Source organism: Aulonocara sp. 'chitande type north' Nkhata Bay, linkage group LG23 (assembly GCF_057382095.1).
Source record: "Aulonocara sp. 'chitande type north' Nkhata Bay isolate Kocher_YH1m ecotype deep benthic linkage group LG23, A_spYH_male_GT1.1, whole genome shotgun sequence".
NCBI classification, from domain to species: domain Eukaryota; kingdom Metazoa; phylum Chordata; class Actinopteri; order Cichliformes; family Cichlidae; genus Aulonocara; species Aulonocara sp. 'chitande type north' Nkhata Bay.
This window is the reverse complement of record NC_141365.1, coordinates 25088130-25111505: the sequence shown is the minus strand read 5'-3', so window position 1 is coordinate 25111505 and position 23376 is coordinate 25088130. Positions and strand designations below refer to the sequence as shown.

The 23376-nt window shown below is 40.8% G+C and overlaps 1 protein-coding gene across 1 annotated transcript; it reads right to left on the bottom strand.

Annotated features, from left to right (window-relative positions):
- Window positions 1-16261: 16261 nt before the first annotated feature.
- LOC147301882 (transmembrane protein 182-like) lies at window positions 16262-23329 on the bottom strand. The gene is made up of 5 exons (XM_086283828.1): window positions 23086-23329; window positions 20825-20921; window positions 20609-20737; window positions 20387-20524; window positions 16262-18379 (listed from the first exon to the last, which is right to left on the bottom strand). Exons 1-5 carry the CDS (start codon window positions 23254-23256, stop codon window positions 18111-18113), a joined length of 804 nt encoding a protein of 267 aa, XP_086139954.1. The 5' UTR covers window positions 23257-23329; the 3' UTR covers window positions 16262-18110.
- Between the last annotated feature and the right edge of the window lie 47 nt (window positions 23330-23376).

The following is a 23376-nucleotide window of genomic DNA, read 5'->3' as shown; positions in this document are numbered from 1 at the left end:
TGCCTGGGGCTTTGGTTTGTTTCTAACATCCAGACTGTGTTGTGGTCTCACCCGGACAACGCACCTGGAGTTAATTCTTGGCAATCAACGGAGGGTATTTATGGCCAGCTTCCCTTTCACCTCACCGCCAGTTCGTCAACCCACCTAAGCTGGTAACAGGCTCAAACTCCAGCTCAAGATCCAAGTTCTTGTATGCTTACCTTGTTTTCCTTGCTCCTAGCTCCATCAGTCCACTACACCACGACACCACTACTAAGAGTCACCTTTTGGACTCTGGTTACAAACCCCCAAAAGATTTTCAGCTGCATTCCAGGGAGTATTACCTAGCACACTAACCTGCCTGCCCTCCTGCCACCACCACCCACGCAGAGTTCTGGAAATCTCAGGTCAGACCTTCTTAACACTCCTCTGCCAGTCACTCGGACCTCTGCCTCCCCCTCCAAGCCTCAGTGTCCTCCTGTCCAAGTGAGCCACTCCATCTCAGTATTCACTAGAATCTCTGGTCCAACCCATTCACCCACTAACACCTGTTCTCTCTCTCTCTGCACGCCGCGAGCACCATGCAACCAGTCACCGCTTATGTAATGTACCTCGGGCTGCCACGCTAGAATTCTCTACCTTATATTGTATTGTGTATCAAGTCAAGTTTCTAGGTTTTGTATTATATTATGTGTCATGTAACGCCAAGGTTCTAGGTTTGGTTCTCCTTGTCTGCTCTGTGTCGTTGTAAATAAAAGCTTCTTAGTTCAACTGTTCTGCCTCCGCACTTCATCCTGCACTCGAGTCCAGTTCTGGTACAGGCCTCTGGCCCCCAGTCTAAATCATACATGTTCGTTAAATATTGGTAGAACATCTCAGAGGTAGCAGTTTCCAAGTCTCAGATTACGTTTTAGAGCCTGGTAGTTTTAGGACTGGTCCTACACTGCTATCCCACACTCCAATCACTAACCAGGTGAGCATCCAAGACTGTAGCATGGCACAGCTGCTAATGGTTAACTCTTTCCTGACCCATCTGCCTATGCTGTCTCTGTGTTGGGTGTCAGATGATGGGCAGCATCTGATCTATAGTTTCCATCCTTCTGATGTGATTTAATCTGCTGGTTTACAAAAATATACACACAATTTTATAGTTATTCTACATTTTCCTAAATATGAATCCTAAAGAACAGTAAATGTGCAACATTTGTGATTACACACACTTTATAATTGCAAATCAAACTGACCCATTTACCTCAGATACCCTTCTATATCTCGTTCAGGATTGCGTGCGCTGATCTTTCCAGACAGTAGAAACAAATGACTAATACACGTGTTTTGTTTGAATATATCCAACTGTTGACATGTAGTACTACTCCTCAGGTCCACCAGTCTGCAGATCGAAGCATCCTTGGGTAAGATACCGAACCCGAAGTTGCCCTTGAAGCATCCATCAAAGTGTGAATGTACAGTGCCAGTCCATTTAAATACATACTTTTCCAATCAGTCTAACGGACATCATTTAAGAGATCATACTAGATGGCTTGTACTGCATGCATTCACCTAGCAAGTTGGTCTAGCCAAACAGATTGAGAAACTCTGCACTAACACCTCTAAAGCAATCAAATTAACACATTACATGATGTTAATTTAACTTTTAAAAGGTGTTAAAACTGATTAACCTGGATCATGGTGACTAGCTCTGTCTTCTCCAGTCTTTCTGTCAAGTTAAACTGCTGGTTGTGAGATTAAATGTCATTTTTTCCTAATTTAGCCCACGTAACATTTTAATTATTGTAATTTTTTCTGTAATTATTGCTGTAAGTAAATTTTCACTTTAACCCTCCAGAGTAATTCAAACAGCAGAGATTATATCTGACCAAACCAAATATCCCATCAACCTGAAGGCACTGTGGGGAAATTACATTACTGCTTTGGAAACCAGGGACACGCCATCCATCTTACCCCAACCATATGCAAGTCTCCCAGTTGGTATGTATATGAGTGGGCTGATTTGGTCTTCTCACACATACAGGCTCTGCCATATATAGTTAATCATAAAAAAAAACCCCAGTGTGCATGCTCACAGTATCAGGTTTATGCCTTTTCGTCACCTGTATTTGTATCCTCTGTGTGTTTACTCAGCACATCATGTTAGTCTCTCACCTCTGGCTAATTCTCACACCCTGCTGATGAATTCCATAGTGGTGCACGCCGGGTTGTAAATCGCATAAGCCAGAGAATAAATACAGGCAGTTTCATGGTTTTCATGCTCGCTCAGCAAGTTTTATTTGAAAGCAAAAGCCATGGTGAACACATGCAGGAAAAATAGATTTGAAAACCCTCACAGAGCACGTGGTAGTCTTTTGTGCTGTTACTTGACCTGGAATTTTAGATTTTGTCTGCCATCAAAGTGGGAAAAGATGTTGTTGCTTTACCACCCAATCACATTTGACCTAAAAGATATGATTTGATGAAAGTTCATTCCTCAAGGGCATCCAGCCAGAATGCAAAGAAAACAGCCGTCAGTGATTTTGCAGTGGGTTAATTTTCCTTTAAATCATCAACAGTAGCTTAACTTAACAAAGGAAGACTCACATGGGCTGCTAAACTGTGAAAGAGAAAACAGGGTTGTCTTTGAGTCATTAACTTAGAAGGGTAAAAAGTTTTTTTTTTAGAAAATCAGAAGAATAAAGGAAACTCACCTTAGCTGCAGTTCTTATATAATGTGCTCCAGGTGAGTTCAGTTAAGGGACAAAGAAACCCAGGAACCAGTCAGCGATGAGAAAACCTTGAAACAAATTGAGGTAAAGATCGCGAGCTGCGGGAGAGCGAGTAAAGGGTTAATAAAAGTAAGAATTTTTACTATATTAAACTTAAAAAATTAAAAGAAAATAAAGAAAGTTGGAGCGATGTAATCTGCTTTTCTATTTTAATCTAGAAGTTTCAAAATTTAGGAAAACAAAAAATAATAATAAAAACGTTGGCCAACATCTGTATAGGATTAGGGTTATATCGCCCACCTGTTGTTTGGATATGCTCTTGACATTTTTTATTTTTTTCTTAGTTTTCATGGAGACAAATTAATGTGAACAAAAAACTATCCCTGCTTTATAAAATACACGTGTAACCTAATAGGATTTATCCTAATCTTTGACACCAATTGGATATAAAACTTCAACTATGTGTCAAAAAATGTTATTTTGGTAAATAAGTCTGTGGTCCATGAATAAAAATGAAGTGACTGTTTGAAAAAAGTTAATCTGCTCATATAGCAAAAGTCATACATATCATCTTTTTTATCAATAATGATATGCAATAACTAACAACATAAAATGCAGATTTAATGCAGACTCTCCTTTATGAGTTTGCAAATTTATGAAAGGAAAAACACAAAAAGAAAGGAGTTTATTGCATTACAAGAACTAACCTTTAAATGTCAGATGAAATAAGACCTCACTGTAACAACAGACACTACTGATGTAAACAAATACAGTCCAGTAAATTTAATCCAAGACAAGCAGGAAAATGATTACTTTTAAACTTTAGGGGTAACAGAAAGTATGCACATTTTCACATGTGTATCAGCTTTCCAGAAAGGACCAGATATTGGCAGCAAAAGAAAAGTTAACTAACTTTCCTGTGGCTAAGCGTTGTTGCTTTTGCCATTGTTAGCTGCTGTTAGCCTCCGCTAGCTGTTAGCTGGCATTAGTCAAACCTTCTTTGAAGTGGACATAACATTATTACTCATACTGTAAGCAAATAAACTGGTATACAATCAGAGAATGTAATCAATTTTTTTACCAGAGGGAAAGTGTGATTTATTTATTTTTTTCGGACAGCTAACATTAGCTTGCCTAATGCTAGCTTATAATCATCAATAATCATCAATTGTTGTCGGCTCTTGTCAGCTGTCTGGAGGCCATGTCTAATCAACTAAAAATAAGTAATAACTCTTGTATGTATTGTTAATTGTTTACTTACAAGTTCATGAGAGTGTATCAATGTGTTGAAAAATATAATTACATACTATTCTCTGTATATTTATAAGTACAGTATAATTTCTTCTGTTGAATAATGTAAAAAAAAATTGACTGCACTTTTAAAGAGTGTTCCTGTTTGAGAAATAAAATTATCTGCAATTATGTGACTCTAATTAACTGATGTAAGGTTTATTCCTGAGTCAAAATGGTCCTTTGCGGCTTACTATGCACTGCATGGACTAAAGGCTTTAAGTCTTTGTTACTTAACAGATGTCTATGGGTGTTTATTTTAACCTTACCTTATTGTTATTTGATGAAGAAATTTTATTTTAGATCTGAGTGAATTTAATTACATTAAAGCTAAAATTGGTTTAAAAATATTTTGATGAAGGTAGTAGTTGTTTGGAAGAAACTCCTTGTTTTTATATCATAGGTTTTATAATTAACCTATGAAAAGTCCACATAAACATTTTAGTGACTTCATTTGTGATGTAAAATCAAGGGATTTTTTTTTCTTTCAAAGTTTTACATCAGATAACAACAAATTTAACATTTTCTTTAATCTGTCTTACCCCTGACTCCCACCTACCACCTCAAAAACCTTCCACTACCCACCCCACCTCACCCCGTCTCTTTGTAAACCTCAGTACGTGACGGTATTCTGCCGTTATCCCGTCTCCCTGGCTCACCGCGGTGGCTGCTGCTGCTGAGCTGTTTGTTTAGGAATCTGGGCCCGAAAATTGTATTCCATCGACCATGCTCGCTATCAACACACAATTATCTGGGTTAATCATGTGGAACTGTGGCAAATTCACCTGGGGCTCAGGAACTAATGACATTCGCGTCTGGCCCTGCTTTAGTGAAATGGCCCCAGCACCTGCAGCAGGAACACGGAGATTGCCAAAGAAAATTTGGTCTCATTTCGTCGTCCTCTACGCCACCCCCCGCTCCCACCGATCCAAACCCACCCCCCCTCTCACCTTTTCTGCCTCCCTTCCCCCTTTCCAATCTCTCTGCCTCTCTCCCCATTTCTTCTGCCTTGAATTTGTTAATCCTTCAGGTTTCCTCCTCTGCACCTCTTTCTTTTTGTTTCTCCTGCACCTTCTTCTCCGGTCAAGAGAGGGACAAACAGAATCCCCAAGTCCCGCGCAACCAATCGCGATGGCGAGGCAAACGTCAGTCTTCACGCCTCTTGTGTAATCACTATACTTTTCCGGCTTCGCTACCTGCGTAACACCTGAACAGTAGATGGTGGAAAGTGAGGAGGTGATACAGAAGATGATATGTCGTGATTTTGGTTCCGGACAGACAGCGACTTGCGTTCGCGCTGTATAATTAAGAAAGTGATTGAGTGCAGTCAGCAGGGTGTTGATGCTCTTTCTCCATCACACTTTCTCCCCCTCGCTCTCTTTGTCTTTCTATCACACACACTCAATCATACACACCACGGAGTCATTTCCACCAACTTAGAGGAAGTAGAGGAACTCAATGCTCGTAATTATACATCAATACAAACATATGTTTCCCAATCACAGATGCCATCCATGTGTGAAATGGGTGTCACACTGTTGGAGGTCTCATTATTTGTGAAGTGTGCGCCTCAATACTTTGGATACCACCCACACTGGTCACAGTGACTGTTATATACCTCCTCCGATCATCTCAAACAGGCCTTTTGCATGCCGAGCATACTGTACGTCAGATTGTGTTTCCAGAAATCCTTATTTGATACGAGGTACGAAACAAATCCTTCCTCTCTCGGGGAAAGCTGTGGTCAGTATAGTTCCACCGTAGATGAGGTGTTAGCTGGGTTTTATTTGCACCTTATGCACTCTTCAGTTGTTTTTTGGCAAGAAATAAATGACTACTGTTGTGTTGCACAGAGCTCGCGTCACTGCCCATTGCAGTCATGTTTTAAGGCCTGACTCAAAAATGCAATCCCTTCGGTTTTAACGAGGTTCCAGATTCAACCGTTAGTGGCATTCATTCATTAAAATCCCAGAGGGTATGGGCAAAACTACAATTACTGTGTCTAAAAGTGAGGTCCCTGCCATTTCTTTATATACTAAGCATGTCTTTAATACAACTCATTTACACACAGGAAGCCTTGAGTATTGTCCACGGCAAGATATAATATAGTCACGGCCCCACTCGAGGTGCCATTAAATGCTTCAGGTGTTATACAAACAAATTACCACACAGGTCATGAATAATGGAGTTCTGGTGTGAAAGCTGTTAAAAGATCTGATCTCAGTTGGTGTTTGGCCTTCACCTGAAAACTTGGTACCGTTCCCATTGGAGTGAAGAGTCAAACACTTTGTTTGAGAAATCTTAAGCTGCAGTCAAACCAACCAAGAGCTTAGCTTTCAAACATGGTTACCCCTGTGAAACATAGCCTGAGACTTCTCTGTATCACAGTCAACCCTGTCCCAGCTTCTGTCTGCACCATCTCTGCTGAAGAGTGTGATAAGTTCCTAAGATCATTTACTGAAAAGCTAGAAAACATGAAGCAGCTTCCAGGGGCCCTTAGCTAGGCCTCCTTTCCTACTTACCTCTATCCCTAAGGACACTTCAGGGCCAAGCGCAGCAGTGGGTGACCAAGAGGAAAGGGACGAGGAAGAAAATGAGGAGGGACTCAGCCATCTACAAGAGGTGGGCAAAGGGATGAGCTGGTAGACCTCATCAGAGATGACATGAGACAGCAAAGGGAAGCTGAGGGCAGCGCAGGAGAGCAGTGAAAGGATTACAGTTTTTCTTAACGCGTATGAATGAGTGACCTCTTCCAGGAACTGTTTGTTTAAACTTCCATAGTTTAAAGAAACAGGAATTCTCTGGCAGTGTTGCTGGATCTGATGGAATGGAGTACAAAGAATAGCCTTTTATTGTCATTTCATATGTACAACAAAAGTGTGGACAACAAAAATGTGGAAGTTACTGAAGCAAGATATGTCTTCTGTTTGGTGAGTGGAGCTTCACACAGGGTGGTCTGCAGAGAGTGCTTTGGGATGCTGCTTCCCACTGTCTGCTGAATCGACCATTAACAGGGTTATTTAGAAATATGCAAACATTGAAGGTACAAAATGCTACTGCTATAGTTTAGTACTTGTAACAGTTTAAATCAAAGCATTATTCAGATTCTTACGCTTAAGTTAAACATATTAATAAGTGTAAATTAGCTTTTTTCATCAACTCAAAAATGAGAGCCTGTTATCAGCTTTGTGACATTTTTCCAGCCACTCTATGCACACAGACAAGCTAAAAGGTCAAATATATTAAAAAAATTAGAAAATGTTCTACTGTATTTTAAATCTGAGAGATATTTAGTTTACATAGCTATTAAGTAAATGGGTACATTTGATCTCTGGTCATTGAGTTGCTGAAATTACCTGTAAAACTAGTTAAACTTAACATGTAATATCTAAAAGCTTGTAGATGAAACTAAATTATTTTACTGGGACATGGTTATCTCTCAGCCTGAGATGCAAATCACGTCGGTGACGAAGGTACAGAAGCTCTGGTTGCATTTTTACACCTTACAGCTGTGTGTTTCAGGCTGTCACTGTTGCTAGTTGATTGAAGATACGCTGAGGTAAGGCCAGGAATAGCTGGTTACGCAAATCTGTTCAATTTCACAACCGCTCACGTCCGGCCTTTGTGGTTTTCGAAGACCACAAAGGCCGGTCAGGTCCTTTGAAAGACCTGACCGGGTAGGTCAGGTCTTTCAAAGGATGTAGCCCCTGAATTTGGACACTGCAGTGGAGAGGGCTCAGTTATGCAACGTGCAGGGTGTCTTGAATCTGTGCAGGGTCTGTGCATGAGTATCTAGGTAATAGTTAGCTAACCATTTGACCTTGATCTCACTGTTAGCGCCCAAGGTCAAAGTAAACCATTTAGGTCACGAACAGAGCTTTACAACAAACTTTTTTATTTTTTCAATACGACACCTTACATCACATCACAATGACACCAAAGCAGGCCATCGTCACCATATTGTAATAAAAACACAATAAAACATCAAAGTTTTAGTGTCGCCTGTCCTTTGGGGGGAGTTGGGCTCTCTATACACTCTTGTTTATAGAACTTGTGTCACTTTAAAGTTATTCTGGTGAGTTTTTCTCTCTTCAACAGAAAGGCACTAACAATTTTTTCCACGTCTGTACATGATTCACAAACAGCATTTGCTGGACTCATTGTTTTCCCCAGTTTTATAAAATCGCTGTCTGCACTTGTGCACGGATGTGTCTGCACACAGAAATATATTCAGGGATTGTGCGGCTAATTGAAAAATGTTCACCAAAAATAATCAAATTTAAAGCTTAAGTCTGCATTCGAGCCCACATAAGCGGCAACAAGAGGAAACACACACACGCTCAGAAACTCAGGGAGCTCGTCTTGTTGCTCTGGAGTCCGTGACACGGTTTAACCGTCTCACAGGATCCATAAAACGCCCCCGAAGGCTTCATATAATCTCCCCTTTTTTCCTGCTTAATAGGAGATAATACAAGTGCGCACCCCGATGAATCAATATGCAACAGCAGCTTTAGTTTGTTAATTAATACCAGTGTCGGAAATAGATTTGTGATTTGGCAGGGCAGGTCTGATATGACTCTGGTCTCCCCTCTCTCCCTCACCCTGTTCTACTCTGCATCCACATCCCATTGAACTAATCTCGTTCTTTTTTTCTTCTTTTTTTTCAATAGCGCTAATTCTTTGACTAAAGCCTGTTATCTCATTAAAGGCCCCGCGATGGGATTCGATGGCATCCTGACATCTGTATTCATTCCCCTCGAAATTAGTCCTGACACAAATTTAATGAAAAAACACTCCGAACAGTGGAGATTAGACGGCATGCCAAGCATCACAGAATAGATTGGGGAGAAAAAAAATCATCTGCTTAGTTTTGGTGACATTTTTGGAAGGATGGATTAGCGCTGGTCTTAAATAAGAGACTGTTTTTTGACTTAGGTCTGCTGGGTCTACCTGTTCATGGCTCGTTTTGTGCTTTTTACACCTAATCTATAAGTCGGATTGAGACTTGGAGGGATGTGGTGATGTTCCTGATGGTCTTCAGAGGTAACTTGAGCTTTCTATAGTAAGAAAGAGTGAGTCAAGACAAAAAGGAGCTCCCCTGGTACTCAGTAGATAAACCTAATGCTCAACAAAACCAGAGGTTGCACGGCAAGTGGATTCCCTTCCTATTCCCAGTTGGCTACCACCTTACGTTGCACCTCCTCCTCTTCGTCTCCAGCTCCTCCCTTGTTCCACCCCCGCCCCTCGTCAGTCGCGGCACTGATAATTCTCTCTGTTTGCTAAAAACCAGAGATGAAAGCGTTCACGGATGAAAGAAACTTGGATTTAATCTTTCTCGCCGTCTTCTGCTCCCTCTTCCAGTGCACAGAGCTGATCGCTTTCTTTGGAAAAGGGTGAGGGAATGAGGGAGAGGCGAAGAGAGAGGGGAGGCAGAATAAGTGGGAACAAGGGGGAGAAAACATGGACAAGTAGGTAAAGCCTATTTGGAGCCAAGAGGCACGGCTGTGGGTGCTAGTTCAATAGAAGCATTTTGCCTCTCCAAATGTACACACACTGACCTGATGAAATAGCGGCCTGGAGAGGCCACAGATAAAGAAAAGCCATCATTTCCTCCTGTGCCTCATTTGGCCTTCACCACGATAAGGCTCAGGGATATCTATAGTCACAAGGTAAGAGGCCTGTCATAAAGAAGAGATAAAGGGAGTGCAAAACAGACTGTGGGGAGCTGAGGGAAGACGGGCAGAGAGGAAGAAGGGGGGTACAGTGTGCACAGGCTGCAGGAGGGATATTCACCCAATATATGAAATGAGATGGAATTAACTGCTCAAAGTCAATCCACCTGTCACCTGGTCAGTTGTACTCAAGGATCTGAGCTTGGAAAAATAAAATCCACGGACCCCACAGAGGGCTATGTGTAGTTTTTCTTTGCGTTACATAATTGTACTCAGTGTTTACGTTTGCAGTGTAAGTCCACACACTTTGCTACTTCAGCTTTTATGGGAACAGACCTGCTGCTAAAACCATAGTTTAGCCTGGCACAGGGGTGTGAAACCTAAGGCCCGGGGGCCAGAATCTGCCTGGCAAAGACTCCAATCTGCCCTCTGAACGTTTAACTGTATTTTTGCAAGTTTTACAGCATGACAGTCATGACTTTCTTATTTCTTCTTTTTATGCATATTTGTCACACCTACATGTAATTACAAAAGTAATTACCAGCTGCACTTTAGAGCAGTTGGCCCATATACGATTCCAAACAGACTCGTGAAAAAAACCACGTGTGTTTTGTCTTCTTAATGCAGGAAGGCACTATAGCTGTGCAAAGGTCTGCACGGGCTAGCAACTAGTCGTAAAAAGAACGCCAGTTCTCCTTTTTCTCACACTGCACCTTCTTCCTGTATTTATGTTTGTTGCTCCCGCCCCAGACACACCTGGCCAATGAGCAGACTGAATGTTCTCACATGGTTTGTAGTGACGCATTTTGGTTCACTTGGATTTTTTCTCTGTGCAAAAACAAACCAAACCAATGGAAAAAAGCTACAAATTTACAAATTCATCAACTGATGAATGAACAGAGTAAACAACCTACAGGTGGGAAAACACCCTAAAATTGAGGTGTAATTCAGGAAACACAGAAAAGAAAACCACTCTGTTCATGGTATGTAATAAATATAACACCGGTGTAATTCCCAGAGTTCCTGGGTAACATCTCCATTTCTCATTGGATCAAATCTCAAAGTCTAGGTGATTTTTGTCCTGATAATATGTCGTTGTATGGGTCCACTGTGTGTCAACAATTTAATGTTGGATGTTACCCCCCATTAGTCGTACAGCCGTTTATCCGGTGGACAAGGTTGCTGGAAGATTTTGCAATGCAGCTGCAAAGCTGTGAGAATTTCCTCACTGTACCCAGAGACTTGGGGAATACAGCACCAGGCCACAGACCTCATTATCCACCACTGACTTGCCTGAATAAATGAAATGGAGGGCAGAAAAAGGGAAAAAAAATCTGAAAGGTAAGGTGAGACACTGAAAGCACAGATGTAAGAAAAAGAATCACCTGTGACTCAAAAGAAAAGATCAAGATAAAAATATAAAAGGGAGGTAGAGAAGCTTTTCTTCTTTGCCCTTACACATGCACACCATATTCTGTCATCACAGGAGTTATTAAACCATTTTCTTCTTTCCCATAATTGCTCATTTAGATCATTGCCTGCAGTAATTTGACTGAATGTGAAGTGTCTGGTAAAGGTTACACAACTTCTGGTTGTATTCGCAAATTAAATTTTCAATATTTCTTTTGTAATCGGAGCTTTAAGGCCACGCAGAATGACACATCTGAGCCCAGATGCTATCCTTTTTTTTTAGATTTAAATGTTGATTTGCTGTAAAAGCGCATCACTAGCCCGAGGCCGTCAGCTTCCTCTCCCAGGAGCGGAGCACGGCGGTGGTGTGTGGGGGTGTTGGATTTTATAACCTGCAGCTCCCCAGCCCACCATCGCCAGCCAGTGCAAAGAGAGCCCATATGGAAGCCGAGCGTGGCTCCGGCCAGCTTGGGCTCATATGTATGGAAAACATGAAGTCTGGAGAGGGAAGTCACATGGGGTCGTGCTAGTCAGAGAGGCAGCCCGAGGTCCTGGTGCAGGTTAGAAGGTCTTGGTTCGGGAGACGAGGCTAATTTCTTCTACTTGGCTGAGCAAAGGCCTGAATAATTGCGCCCCCTGGGTTGGCCTCTGGGTAATGTGGAGGTAGAGCAGAGTGTACCAACGTGCAAAGCAAACAGGGGGAGGTTCGGGGAAGGCGGGGGATCAGACGAAAGGCCGTGTCCTGCTTTTAAAGGATGCTCATTATATTTGTTATGTTGTGAAAGCAGCAAAAGAAAAAAAAACTCTATACATCATTATTTCAGCTTCTCACTGCAGAGGGTGCTTGATTCAGTGGCATTATATACATACATTAACCCAAGCCTGCCTTTTTGATCATTGGCACTGTATTCGAGCATCATCAGAAACAAAACCACATGCCAAGATGTTATTTTAGTCTCTCAGGACTAAAATAGGACTTGCTCCTATTTTTTTAATGTTATCCACAACCCTACAAAATCTAGTCACTGATATCTTATGCTAACTTAATCTTCGGAATAGGGATTAAAAGGCCATGAAGAATCTGGAAAAATGCAATGTGACAGTATTTTCGAGGCCTGGAGAAGTTTTGGAAAAACCTAAGATAAACCATGAGGTTCAGATAAACTAAAGTGAAAAAACGCTTGTCAGATTTAATAAGCGCTGCATCAGTTTGAACCACCAAACTCAGATATCTGGAAGAATTAGCAGAGGATGGTTTCTATCCATTGACCTCTGGGTTATGGACCCACCCCAGATGGGACTCAAACCCACAATCCCTGGCCTAGGAGGCCAGTCCCTTATCTTTTAGGCCACTGGGGCCGCACATCATGTGTCATATATATCAACCATCATATATATCACATATATGTGGCGTGGTTGTTGCTCTGAGTATTTCAGAAACTGCTGATCTGCTGGGATTTTCCCACACAACCAATCCAACAGGGTATCTTTTGCATGTGGTGAAACAGGAGTTTCTCTTCAGCTGACAAATCTGCAGCAACTGTGTAATGCTATCATGTCAACATGGACCAACATGGACCAAAATCTCTCAGGAATGTTTCTAGCAACTTGTTGAAGAACTAAAGGAGATCAGAAGGGAAAAAGGGATGCAGCCCAGTACTAGAAATGGCATTACCAGTGAGTGCATATAGAGACAACTTGCGTTAACGAGAGAAAGCTGGCTATCTAAAAGCCCTAGCAGAGGATGGTTTCAACCTCTGGGTTATGGGCCCAGCACGCTTCCGCTGCGCCACTGCTGGAAATCACCTCAGATGGGACTCGAACCCATGATCTCTGGTTTAGGAGGCCAGTGCCTTATCCATTAGTCCAGCGGTCCCCAACGTTTTTTTGCACCACGGACCGGTTTATGCCCAACAATATTTTCACGGACCGGCCTTTAAGGTGTCGCGGATAAATACAAGAAATAAAACTAGTACCGGTACCAAAAAAAAGAAGATTTATTCATAACACACGTGAAAAGACCCAGGAAAACCGAGCTAAAGATAACAAAATAACGCTGAAAACCGATAAAAACCCTGAAAACCATACATTTCACACCTGAGCCTCAACTGTCGCGGCCCGGTACCAAACGACTCATGGACCGGTACCGGTCTGAGGCCCGGGGGTTGGGGACCGCTGCATTAGGCCACTGGGCATACATAGCTAACCGGTTTAAATCATCTCAGACTTCTTGACCATGACACTGAGTTCATTGTACTGAAATGGCCTCCACAACGAGACAAATCTGCAGCACGTGTGTGATGCTAACATCTCAACATGGACCAAAATTTCCAGCACCTTGTTGTTGAATCTGCAATGAAGAAATTAAGCAGCTCTTTAATTAGAAGGGCTCCAACCCAGCAAAGGTGTACCTAATGAAGTTGCTGGTTGGTGCATCACGTGAACTCTGATAATGGTAATGTAAGCAGGGCTAGCATAGCTAACTTTAGGCTATTGCTGGTATAAGGGCTTTGGTTTTGCAGCTAAATCTCTTCCTGTTAAAATGGAGTTTTTCCTTCCCACTGTCGCCAAGTGCTTGCTCATAGGGGGTCGTTTGATGTCTCCTTATTTTGTCTAGCAATCAAAGTTGCTTGATTGCTGGAGTTTTCTCTCTATTATTGCAGTGTTGTTACCTTATAATATAAAGTGCCCTGAGGCGACTATATAAAGGTAAATTTCTGATGTATTCATTGAGTTTAGAGAGACCTTTCCTAGAAACCACAGAGGTTAATAAAAATATAAAGGAACATGAATGGGAGGACAAAAGGGACTGGTTAAGGGGCACTTTAATGGTTGATGTGTTGGTCATAAAGATTTTTACAGGGGCTTGGGGCATGCTGACAGTTTTCTCCTAAATGATAGAAGAAAATCATCATTCCAGCAGTGGAGCTGAAAAGGGAGAAGTCAAAACAGGAAACAAAGCAGCCACCTCTCTTTGTGCCATCTGGAAAATGGCACAGAAATTGCTGGAAAATGCTGGTAAAGACTGACCTGCCCCAGCAGTTGGGATGCCAGTTTTGGCACCCTTCCATTCACAAGGACAACAGAAGCAAGAAAAAACTGCTAGTTAAAGCTGATAAATGATGGTTAATCTATCAACCTTTGCACAATCTTTCTTTATTTTTATGAAACAATGTTTTTACGAGGGTGTAAAATAAATGCCTTGGGTTGCTTTTCTTTGCGGTAAGCTCCTTTAAGCAGACAGCTCTGTCCACTGCAAAAGTGTGATGTCGCAACTTAAAGGACTCCTGGCAGTGGCGACGAGTGCATGCATGTTCCCAAAAGCACTCCTGGATCGAGTAATGAATCTGCCATAATCTCTATGACCAAGTGCTGTGACTGGATCTCCTCGCATTTATTAGAAAGTAAAGATCAACCCTGGGCTACGACGAGGAGGTGACAGAGATGTTTGGTGACAGCTGGGGGAATGAACGTGACATGCTCAGGTGTAATTATGCTCACCTAGTTCACAGCGGAGATTAAGAAGAGAAGGGACGGATAAGAGCAGGAGCGTGAGACGTGAACGAATAATGAAAGACTCGTTTTCGTCACTGTATCATCTCGAGGTCTCACTTCTGTTTGCCTTTTCCAATTATAAAAGGTGTGACTGTGGGCCTCCACCCCCTCCTCCTCCTTGTGATATAATGTTAGTAATACTTCATTTCAAGGGAAGGAAAAAATAATAATTCTTTTGTTTGTGAGAGAAAATTGAATGAGTTGACTTAATTATCACTTACAAATTTCACTCCTGCTTCCCTCCCTTAGCAAACCTAATCTGATGTGTGCACTGCGACTCTGCATTTCACTGCCATGTTGTCGGACATCATCGTAAGGAATCTACTAGGGGGATAAGAGTGATTTTAATGAGGTGATGCAACGCTTCCAAACGCTATCCTGAGCCGACTCTGCCCTCTAGTGGCTGCCAGACGTCTTTACATGAAGGCCAAAGCAGCCCTCCTATCAGAAAATGGATTATGACAGTCTAATTTATTATTATCCCCATCCCTCTGACCCAGCATTTCAGATCTTCAGCCTGATGTCCTCATGACAGGCAGCCACAGTCACACTCAATCTACTCACTGCTTCCACGCACCCTGAAGCGGCCTTCCTCTCTTCAACTTTTGTCAAACTTGATTTATCAATTATAATAAAGGCAGAGTGAGAGCGGGGAAGCATTAATCACAATGGGATCTGTTAAATAGATTAGAAAAATCATTTGCAATGACTAACTTTATCCTCACTGATGGAAGCTTTTCTGTGTTTTGGTCCTTTTGACATCGCTGTACGGTTGGAGTGACTTCCTGTCAAGCATTGCTTGCCTCTGATTTTACTCTTAAATCATACTAATCCTGATGTGATCCATCCAGATCTTTATATTTGCTAGAAATAATAATCAAGTACTAGTGAACAAGTAACCAGGTACTGGATAGAAAATCACACAGTGGAGCACTATCAGCCTCCCCAGAGCCCGGACCTCAACATTATTGAAGCAGTGTGGGATCATGTTGACAGAGAACAGAACAAAAGGCAGAAACATCCAAAGAAGAGCTTTAAATGTCCTTCAAGAAGCCTGGAGAACTATTCCTGAAGACTGCTTAATGAGAGAGTTCAGACTGTGCTGAAAAATAAATATCGAATTTCAAGCTTGTTAGAATTGTACAAACTGTTTTTGCCTTATATATTGTATTTATATGTATGTTTGTACGTGTTTCAACAAATCACTGCACCTTTTCCCTGCAGAAATCTTCTTTTCAGTCTATGGAGGCATGAAGCGCTGCATTGATTTTGCACTCAGTGATCGAAGCTCCTCTAACGCCAGCACATCTCTGTATCTTTTGCAGCTTTTTGTACCAAACCTTTCCTTACAGTCACCTTCCCAAACAGCCAGCCTTTTCAGCAAGGACTTCCTAAGCTTACCCTCCGAGGATGAGTGTCATCTGGACACCTGTCACGTCAGCAATCTTCCCCATGATGCATGCTGCATGTATTTATCTAGACCGAGAGATGCACAGTATTTATAAGTCACAGAATATTCTTATAATTTTCAATACATTTGTTTAATTAAATTCTTTTAGTTATAGGTCATAAAATGGAAAAATGCTTGAAGAATTACATTATTTTTCTAATGAGTCTAGAATTTATTTCAGTTTCCTAAATAACTGTTTGAAAACATCAAGCTTTTTGAGAATATAGTTTTTTATTTAGAAGAATTATATTACTCACTGGGGGAAAAAAAGTTACTTTCTTGCGACAGAGTAAAAACTGTGGCTTTAAACTGTCAACAGATGAAATCTGAACTCTCTGGTCGTCATTTATATGCACATATGCTCGATTACTATCCGTATGCTGTGTCAATGCAATGAAATCTTTGAGTAGAAGTAGAGAAAAAACGAACCTTTACAAACAGCAAAATGCAGTAAATGTAAAGTTACAGTAGTTTATTGACTGGAGTAAAATGTCGAACATGAAACTGAACAAATATTTGAGTAAGCAAACTGATTTTAACCCCGTACGCGCCCGTTGGTACACGCCCCTACATTGGTTTCAGTTTGGTGACCGCAAAAATTCCCATCACAGGTCCGTGCAGCTTTAACCTACGAGGTCGACTCTACTTTTATGGATCACCAAGTCCCGTCATGTACATCACAGTAATGGCAAAGTCCCTTTGTTTCTGTCAAATGTCTTAAAACGAGTCTCAACAGCTCAGTTTCCAACCAGCTTTTCTTACATATTAAACTTCTCTGGACTTCCACGTAAGTCCTGCAGTTCCTCTAAATCCTACTATCTTAAGTAACACACGTTAATGACTAACAAACCTGAAAGAGCACAAGGTTTAGGCCTTTAATGTAAATGACGCTTTTTGATGTGTTGAAAATTGTCCTGTATGAACGTTGGTTTGATGCCCTCTCTTAACTTTTTATATTGTGTAATTGTATATTTTTTCAATTACAACAAAAGAATGTATCAACAATGAGGTAAACAGTAATTCAAGCACACGCGATACGATCACGTAAATTAAAACAAAAACAAAATAAATCTCTAACCAAAACGAGATCAGAGAAAAATATAATGGCATAAACCATTTGACTAGTCAATCAAATGTCACTGTATTAAAAACAAACACACAGTTATTTCTTTTTCCCCACAGCAACAACACAATCAACATTTCCACTTTAAATGAAGTGGCGGCCACCTGAAAAATGAAGCCGACATGACTCAGTGTGAGCTATACTGTTATAATGTTATGATGTAAGCAGACTGTTGTAATGCTCAACTTTACAGTAATTAAACAACAGTCCTGTTGAATGAATTTTCAAATAGGAGCTTGAAGCCTACTCAGGCAGTTGTAGCGATTAGCTTTCTTCGAGGCCTCACGAAGCTCAACATCTCTGTGTTTGTGGTCCTGATGCCTTTTGGATAACTTTAAATCAACTTATCTGATTAATAATGCAGCCTGATTTAGTTTTGGCGAATTAAATTCTGGTATTTCTTTAGTACTAATTAGCAGATATGTGCAGTTTATGAATGCAAGCTTACTAACCAAGGTAATCACTTAGCACTCCAGATATGGTCACTTCTGGCGCCATGATAACATTAGGTCTTCAAAAAGGAAAGTTCAAATGCCAATGCTTGACATCACATTGGTTATGTCCAGCTTTTATATACAGTCTATCATCTGAATGGACTGTAAACTGTATATAAAGGATGGTAACAGCATGAATATCATTGGCCAGGACTCTGTAAGCATTTCTTTAATGCTTACAGTGCTGCTACACACGAGACAACTAAAAAGACTAAAAATCACAGCATTCAGTCGATGGTACAAGACAAAATCAGATTCGTCACGAGCCTCCTGTGACTGATTTTAAGCCACAAACATTTGTTTTTCTTCTCAAGCATCATCAGCTCCACATCCGCAACTCATCTACACACCAAGCACACGGCATTTCACTCCAGACACGTGGAGCGGTGAACTTTTGAACAAGTCGACTGTCTGTATTCACAGCTCATCTGTCGAAATCTCCGAGATTTTGTCCGTGCTGTCCAGCTCTTTACTCTCGATGCTTCGTCCGACCAGGACGAAGAGGAGGCCGGCCAGTAGGCAGAAGAAGACGGCCACCGGAGCCAGGAAGAACGAGGGGCCGTGCTGGACGCTGAGATGGAAAGACGGGCAGCGAGAGGCTTTCTGGTGGAGGGTAAACTGATCCAGAGTGTCCAGGACCTGGATCCACATCAGATACATCACCACCACGATGAACAGACACACGCCTAACAGACACACGGGAAACAGTGCAGGTCATTCAGCTTCTGATCAATATAAGATATACAGACATAATAACCAGGCTTTACAGGAGAATCAAGAATGTAATGGGAGCAAAAATGCCAGATGACATCTGCAGTTTAAATATTTCTACTCATTTTACAAAACGTCTGTTGCAGCCTTTCTCAGCTGATGTGTTTCTGTTAAATACTGTGTTGTTTGTTTTGTTTTGTCAGCGTGTCATCTACTACACTTTTGTCCTCACTCCGTGGGACACGTGTAAACCTGCAGGACAGGTTTTTACCAGTCAGTGGCACAGCAGGTCGTGTTTTACTGCCTGTTTTGACTGCTCAAAGTAAAACAAGAAATCGTGCCGCTTCATAAGTACAAACAATGCAGTCATTGTGAAATGAGACTGTTTTTTCTTCAGTTTTTCCTCTGCGTAGAACAGGAAATTGGAAGCATGCATAAAAACATTTTACATGGCTCACATGTTTGCCAAAGCACGGGAAAGGCTTTCCTCCCTTCTAATTTCTAAATTTTGCGACCTTACCAATATTTTCATACTAATGCTGGCTCGTAACAAAGATTTTTTCCGATTTTTTAACTTGAGTGATCTCTGCAGAAGAGGAAAGGATGTCCTGAGACTAAAGGTATTGATGATTGGTGTTTGGGGTTAGCTGGAACCGCACACTTTCAAATTACATTCTTGTGATAAACGTTTAGCCAAGAGCTTCAGCAAACAAATACACCAAAACAGGGAAACCGTTAAATGTGCAGAAAATAAAACTCCTCAAACACAACCTCCAAACATGTTCTCATTTAAAACTGAGCTACACAGACCTGGAGGCAGTGTTAGCTAACAAATGTGAACCTCTATTAAATGTTACATTATTTCTAGTTTCAGTGATTTCTAGTTAAAATATTTTTATTTTTTGATGCTACTAAAACTAATTTAATACCACTAATACTACTAATCTTACTTTCTACATTAGTTGTAGTGTAGCTGAAAGCATTAAAATATTTTGAAAATAAAATTGTAAAACATATTTTTCTGAACATGAACAATTTGTGTTTTATGTTTTCTTTTATTCCAAAGCCAAATCTGCACTAGAAACTTTGTGTTTAACATTCATTAATGTTTATAATGATTTTTAGAATTAAGCTACTTTACTTAAAAGGATTAAAAATAAAAGACATGTTTATGTCTTTGAAGTTGTGCAAAATTTTATTTTATTTATAAATTCTTCCGAATCAGCTAATCAAAATTATTGCACGTTATGCAGATTAAATATAATATTTTTTAACAATCCTACATTATTTATCATAGATATGAAAGTACATAAATAGATTTTTAAATTAAAACACATTTTATCCAAACAAGTAAAAAAAAGGTGTTGTTAAAAAACTGAATCCGGTCAGAAAAAGTGGCCTACAGAGGGCAGGGTTTGCCCAGCATACGATAAATTAGGATTATTTTGATCTGTCAGTCATGCAAAGATACTCAATTAGAGCAGAAGAACACAAATACGGAGGTGGATATGAGCGGTGGAAGCCACTTTAAACAACTTAATGGCTACGTTTGCTGTAGCACTCCTGGCCAGTCATAGAAATCAAAGCCAGAACACTGGCTTCACTGTGTAGTGGTTTGTAGATTCACTGGGGAAGAGAAAGGTCACTGGTTCAATTCTAGCCAGAGACCCATATTCCCTTCAGACTGTGTCAAAAAGCGCATGTGGCGTGGAAAAGATGGCAAAAGTGTACCTGCTGTGATGATCTCTAGTGAATAAGGGATCAGACAAAAATAGTTCTCCTATTTCAGAGACAGATGGACACTGGATAAGAGGACTGTGACCAAAACTGTCATTACAAATGGAGTAAATTATACAATTTCTTCTGTTGGGGGGCAGAAATCTCACAACATACTTTAAAATGTTCTCATGATAGTCTCCTTCTGAAGAAAGCTTCTGAGGATCTGTTTGAGAAGAAGCCTCCAATTCTATATTTAGCCTTACCGCCAAGCAGCTGTAGAGCCCCGCCCACTTTATAGAGCTTGTGGTTGGTCAGTGGGCCGGCACAGATGACAACAAATCCACCGATGATGATCGCCGCCAAACCCATGACGAAGAAGATGGTCCAGCAGATCCTGAAAACTGAGGAAAACACGACAGCCAGTCAGTGCTCAGTGCTGTTTTTACAGTGACAATGTGCCGCTTGTATAACAAAGTGATGCCAACCAGTGGCCGCATTGCGTTCAACAGGCTGTCCAGGAAACTTGTGCGGCTCATCCCACAGCTCTACCGGCTTGTTAGCAGGAAAAGGGAAGAGGAAAGCGACCTCGCACACTTTTGGTAGAGGCTGGTTTGCTGAAGAGGGGGGAAAGGCAGCTGTCACAATTAAAGGTTCACTGTGTTATTTTTGCCATTTATAAAACACGTAATGAAGGTTCTCACAGATCCAAAGGTCCCATATTGAGTAATCGTGAGAAAAGACCGTGTAGGAGCACCGCCAGAACAGACCCTCATGGAAAATGGTCACACCCTGTGAATTCTGTCGGATCAGAAAACAACATCTGATGAGAGCTGTGGAAATAAACCCTGTTTCTGACCCGTGTTTGGAGCCAATTTTAATGAATACCTCAATGAATTTTACTCCAGAGCCACTCATCTCCCAGGTTTCATTACAAGAATGTGTGGAGAACGAACAAGATCCAAATGCAGTGAGTGCTTTCTGGCAGGGAGATGTTTAAGTTATGGGATACAGCATAAGAGGCAGGTTTACTGTGTCAGGGTAACCAGAGCCTGCTACAGAAAAAGACTGGGGGTCCATCGGCTGCCAGCAAACAGACACATTTGAGGAAGTTTGCACCCAGAGACCCTCCACTGGAGCTCTTCTAGCTTACACTGAAAGAGGATCATGCTCAAAAACATCCTGATGGGATTGGCGTTTTTTTTTTTAAATTTGTGTGTCAATTTGATCTTCACAGAGTCTCAAATGAATCTAGAGTGCATGATAATCAAGTTAAAGCAGCCAAAAAGTAGAAGAAGAGAAAGAATACTGAAATTTTAAGCAATGCAAAAACTATCAGGACAAAGGACAAAAGGATATCAGTGCAAGAATAAAAGCCTGATCATCTGAATGCAGATCCATAAAAAAGTGTACATGTGCGGTCTGAAGGGAGTGGTGCAAAAGCCAACTGGGGGAATACTGCAAGTTGGCACACTGAACTTTGTGACCTCATCTTCTCTCATGTGGCCGAGATTTGATTTTCTCTGTCCATTCATTTAAGTCTCAAGTATCACCATCCAGAGACACTATATGTAAATATTCAATTTGTAGGTCTACAGCTACAAAGTGAATTTGGAGACATTTAAAGTTATAGATAACGTATCTGATGCACAATATGTCTATTTTTCAGCCCCTTCTCATGCACAGGGCCTAAAATAACATCGGTTGTTTTGCAAATGTGAAGGGTCAGTGGTGTGAAACATCACCAACTAGCCAGAAATGCAACCCATGGTACACAGTATATAGGACGTGCTGTGGGCTACTCCACAAAAATCAATTAAATTGACTGAATATATATAAAATTTGTCATCATTAAGTTAAACTTTTCTCAACTTTGAGGTGCACAATTGAAGCGATTACCAATGACAGCGAAGAACACAGTTCACATGGGTGTTACAAGGTTACCTAGGCAACAAGAGCCTGCACCCGGTCCACTAGCGGCATGACAGCAACAAAGTGATGTGTAATAAGCAGCCTGACAATGGTGATGAAGGTTACTGTGACAAAATAATGGCATCATGTAACATGTTGACACATTGGTTTGTTATACTTACCCTGTTATACTCCTATTTTAGTATTATTTTGCTCTTTCAGTCTTTTTTGTTACAAAATCATTTTATGTTTGTGTGCAGATTAGAAGTGTAACGCTGTTGCCATATAATCCAAGTACTGGCCTCTGGTCCAGTGATTTCCATGCAGTGGTAAAGGTTTGCCAGGCCCCTCAGCCCAAATCAGCTTTGGGAGAGCTAATGGAAAATCACTAGCATTGCACTAACATTTGTCAACATTTATTTCTTAAAATATAATAAAACATTATACACACTTTTGTCTTTTAAATGGCCTGAAATATGAGAAAAAATAGATTTGTGTTAAAAGATGTAACAATCTTTTGATCTTAGCCATGCAGGAGAAATCTGGCTGGTGCAATCCTATACTGAGTGTTTTTGTTGTTGTTGTTTGTTTATGTTAAACCCATAAAAAAAAGGTAGCACTTTGGGCACCAAATATTTTGCATGAATAAAAAAACAAAAATTCCTGTATTCCATTAAAATACAGTTGCAGTAGCTCAAAAAAATTACATTCTTGTGTATTTTTACTTATTTCTTTTATAAATTGATGATGTTGACTCAAATTTTAGATACAAATTCACAGCATTACGCTATCATTTAAGTTTTATCTAATAAATAAACATATTTTAATGTGGAAAAATCTGCTTTTCATTTTTTTTAAATGACAAATTTTGCGTATTAACAGTTTTCCATGTTATGTTAGTCATTCAGTCTGTTTTTGTAACTTTTATATTTCAAAGCATATTCCTATTTTAAATACGCATGTTAATAAATACATCTTTACTCATAAACTACTGTTTCCCTTTCTTAAAAGGCATCACATAAATCAACTTGTCGCTCCTGCACAGTTCAAATACCTTCACGTTGCTCTTCCCGTCTCTCAGGCTGTGTTCTCCGGGGTTGCTGCAGGACTCTGCAGCCAGTAGCCAGTACTCAGTCCCACAGGAGAGAATCAGGAAGAGAAACCCTGTTGCTCCAAAGAATAGAGCAAAGAAGAGGAGCACCTTCAACCTCAGGCTGGACGACATGTTTAAATCTTTCCAGATTCCTCCGTCTCGGTGCTTCTCTTTCTTACTCTATTAGCATGTCATGTTTAAAAAGTCTGATAGACTCCTAAGAGGCTGGACATGTCGATTACGCATGACACT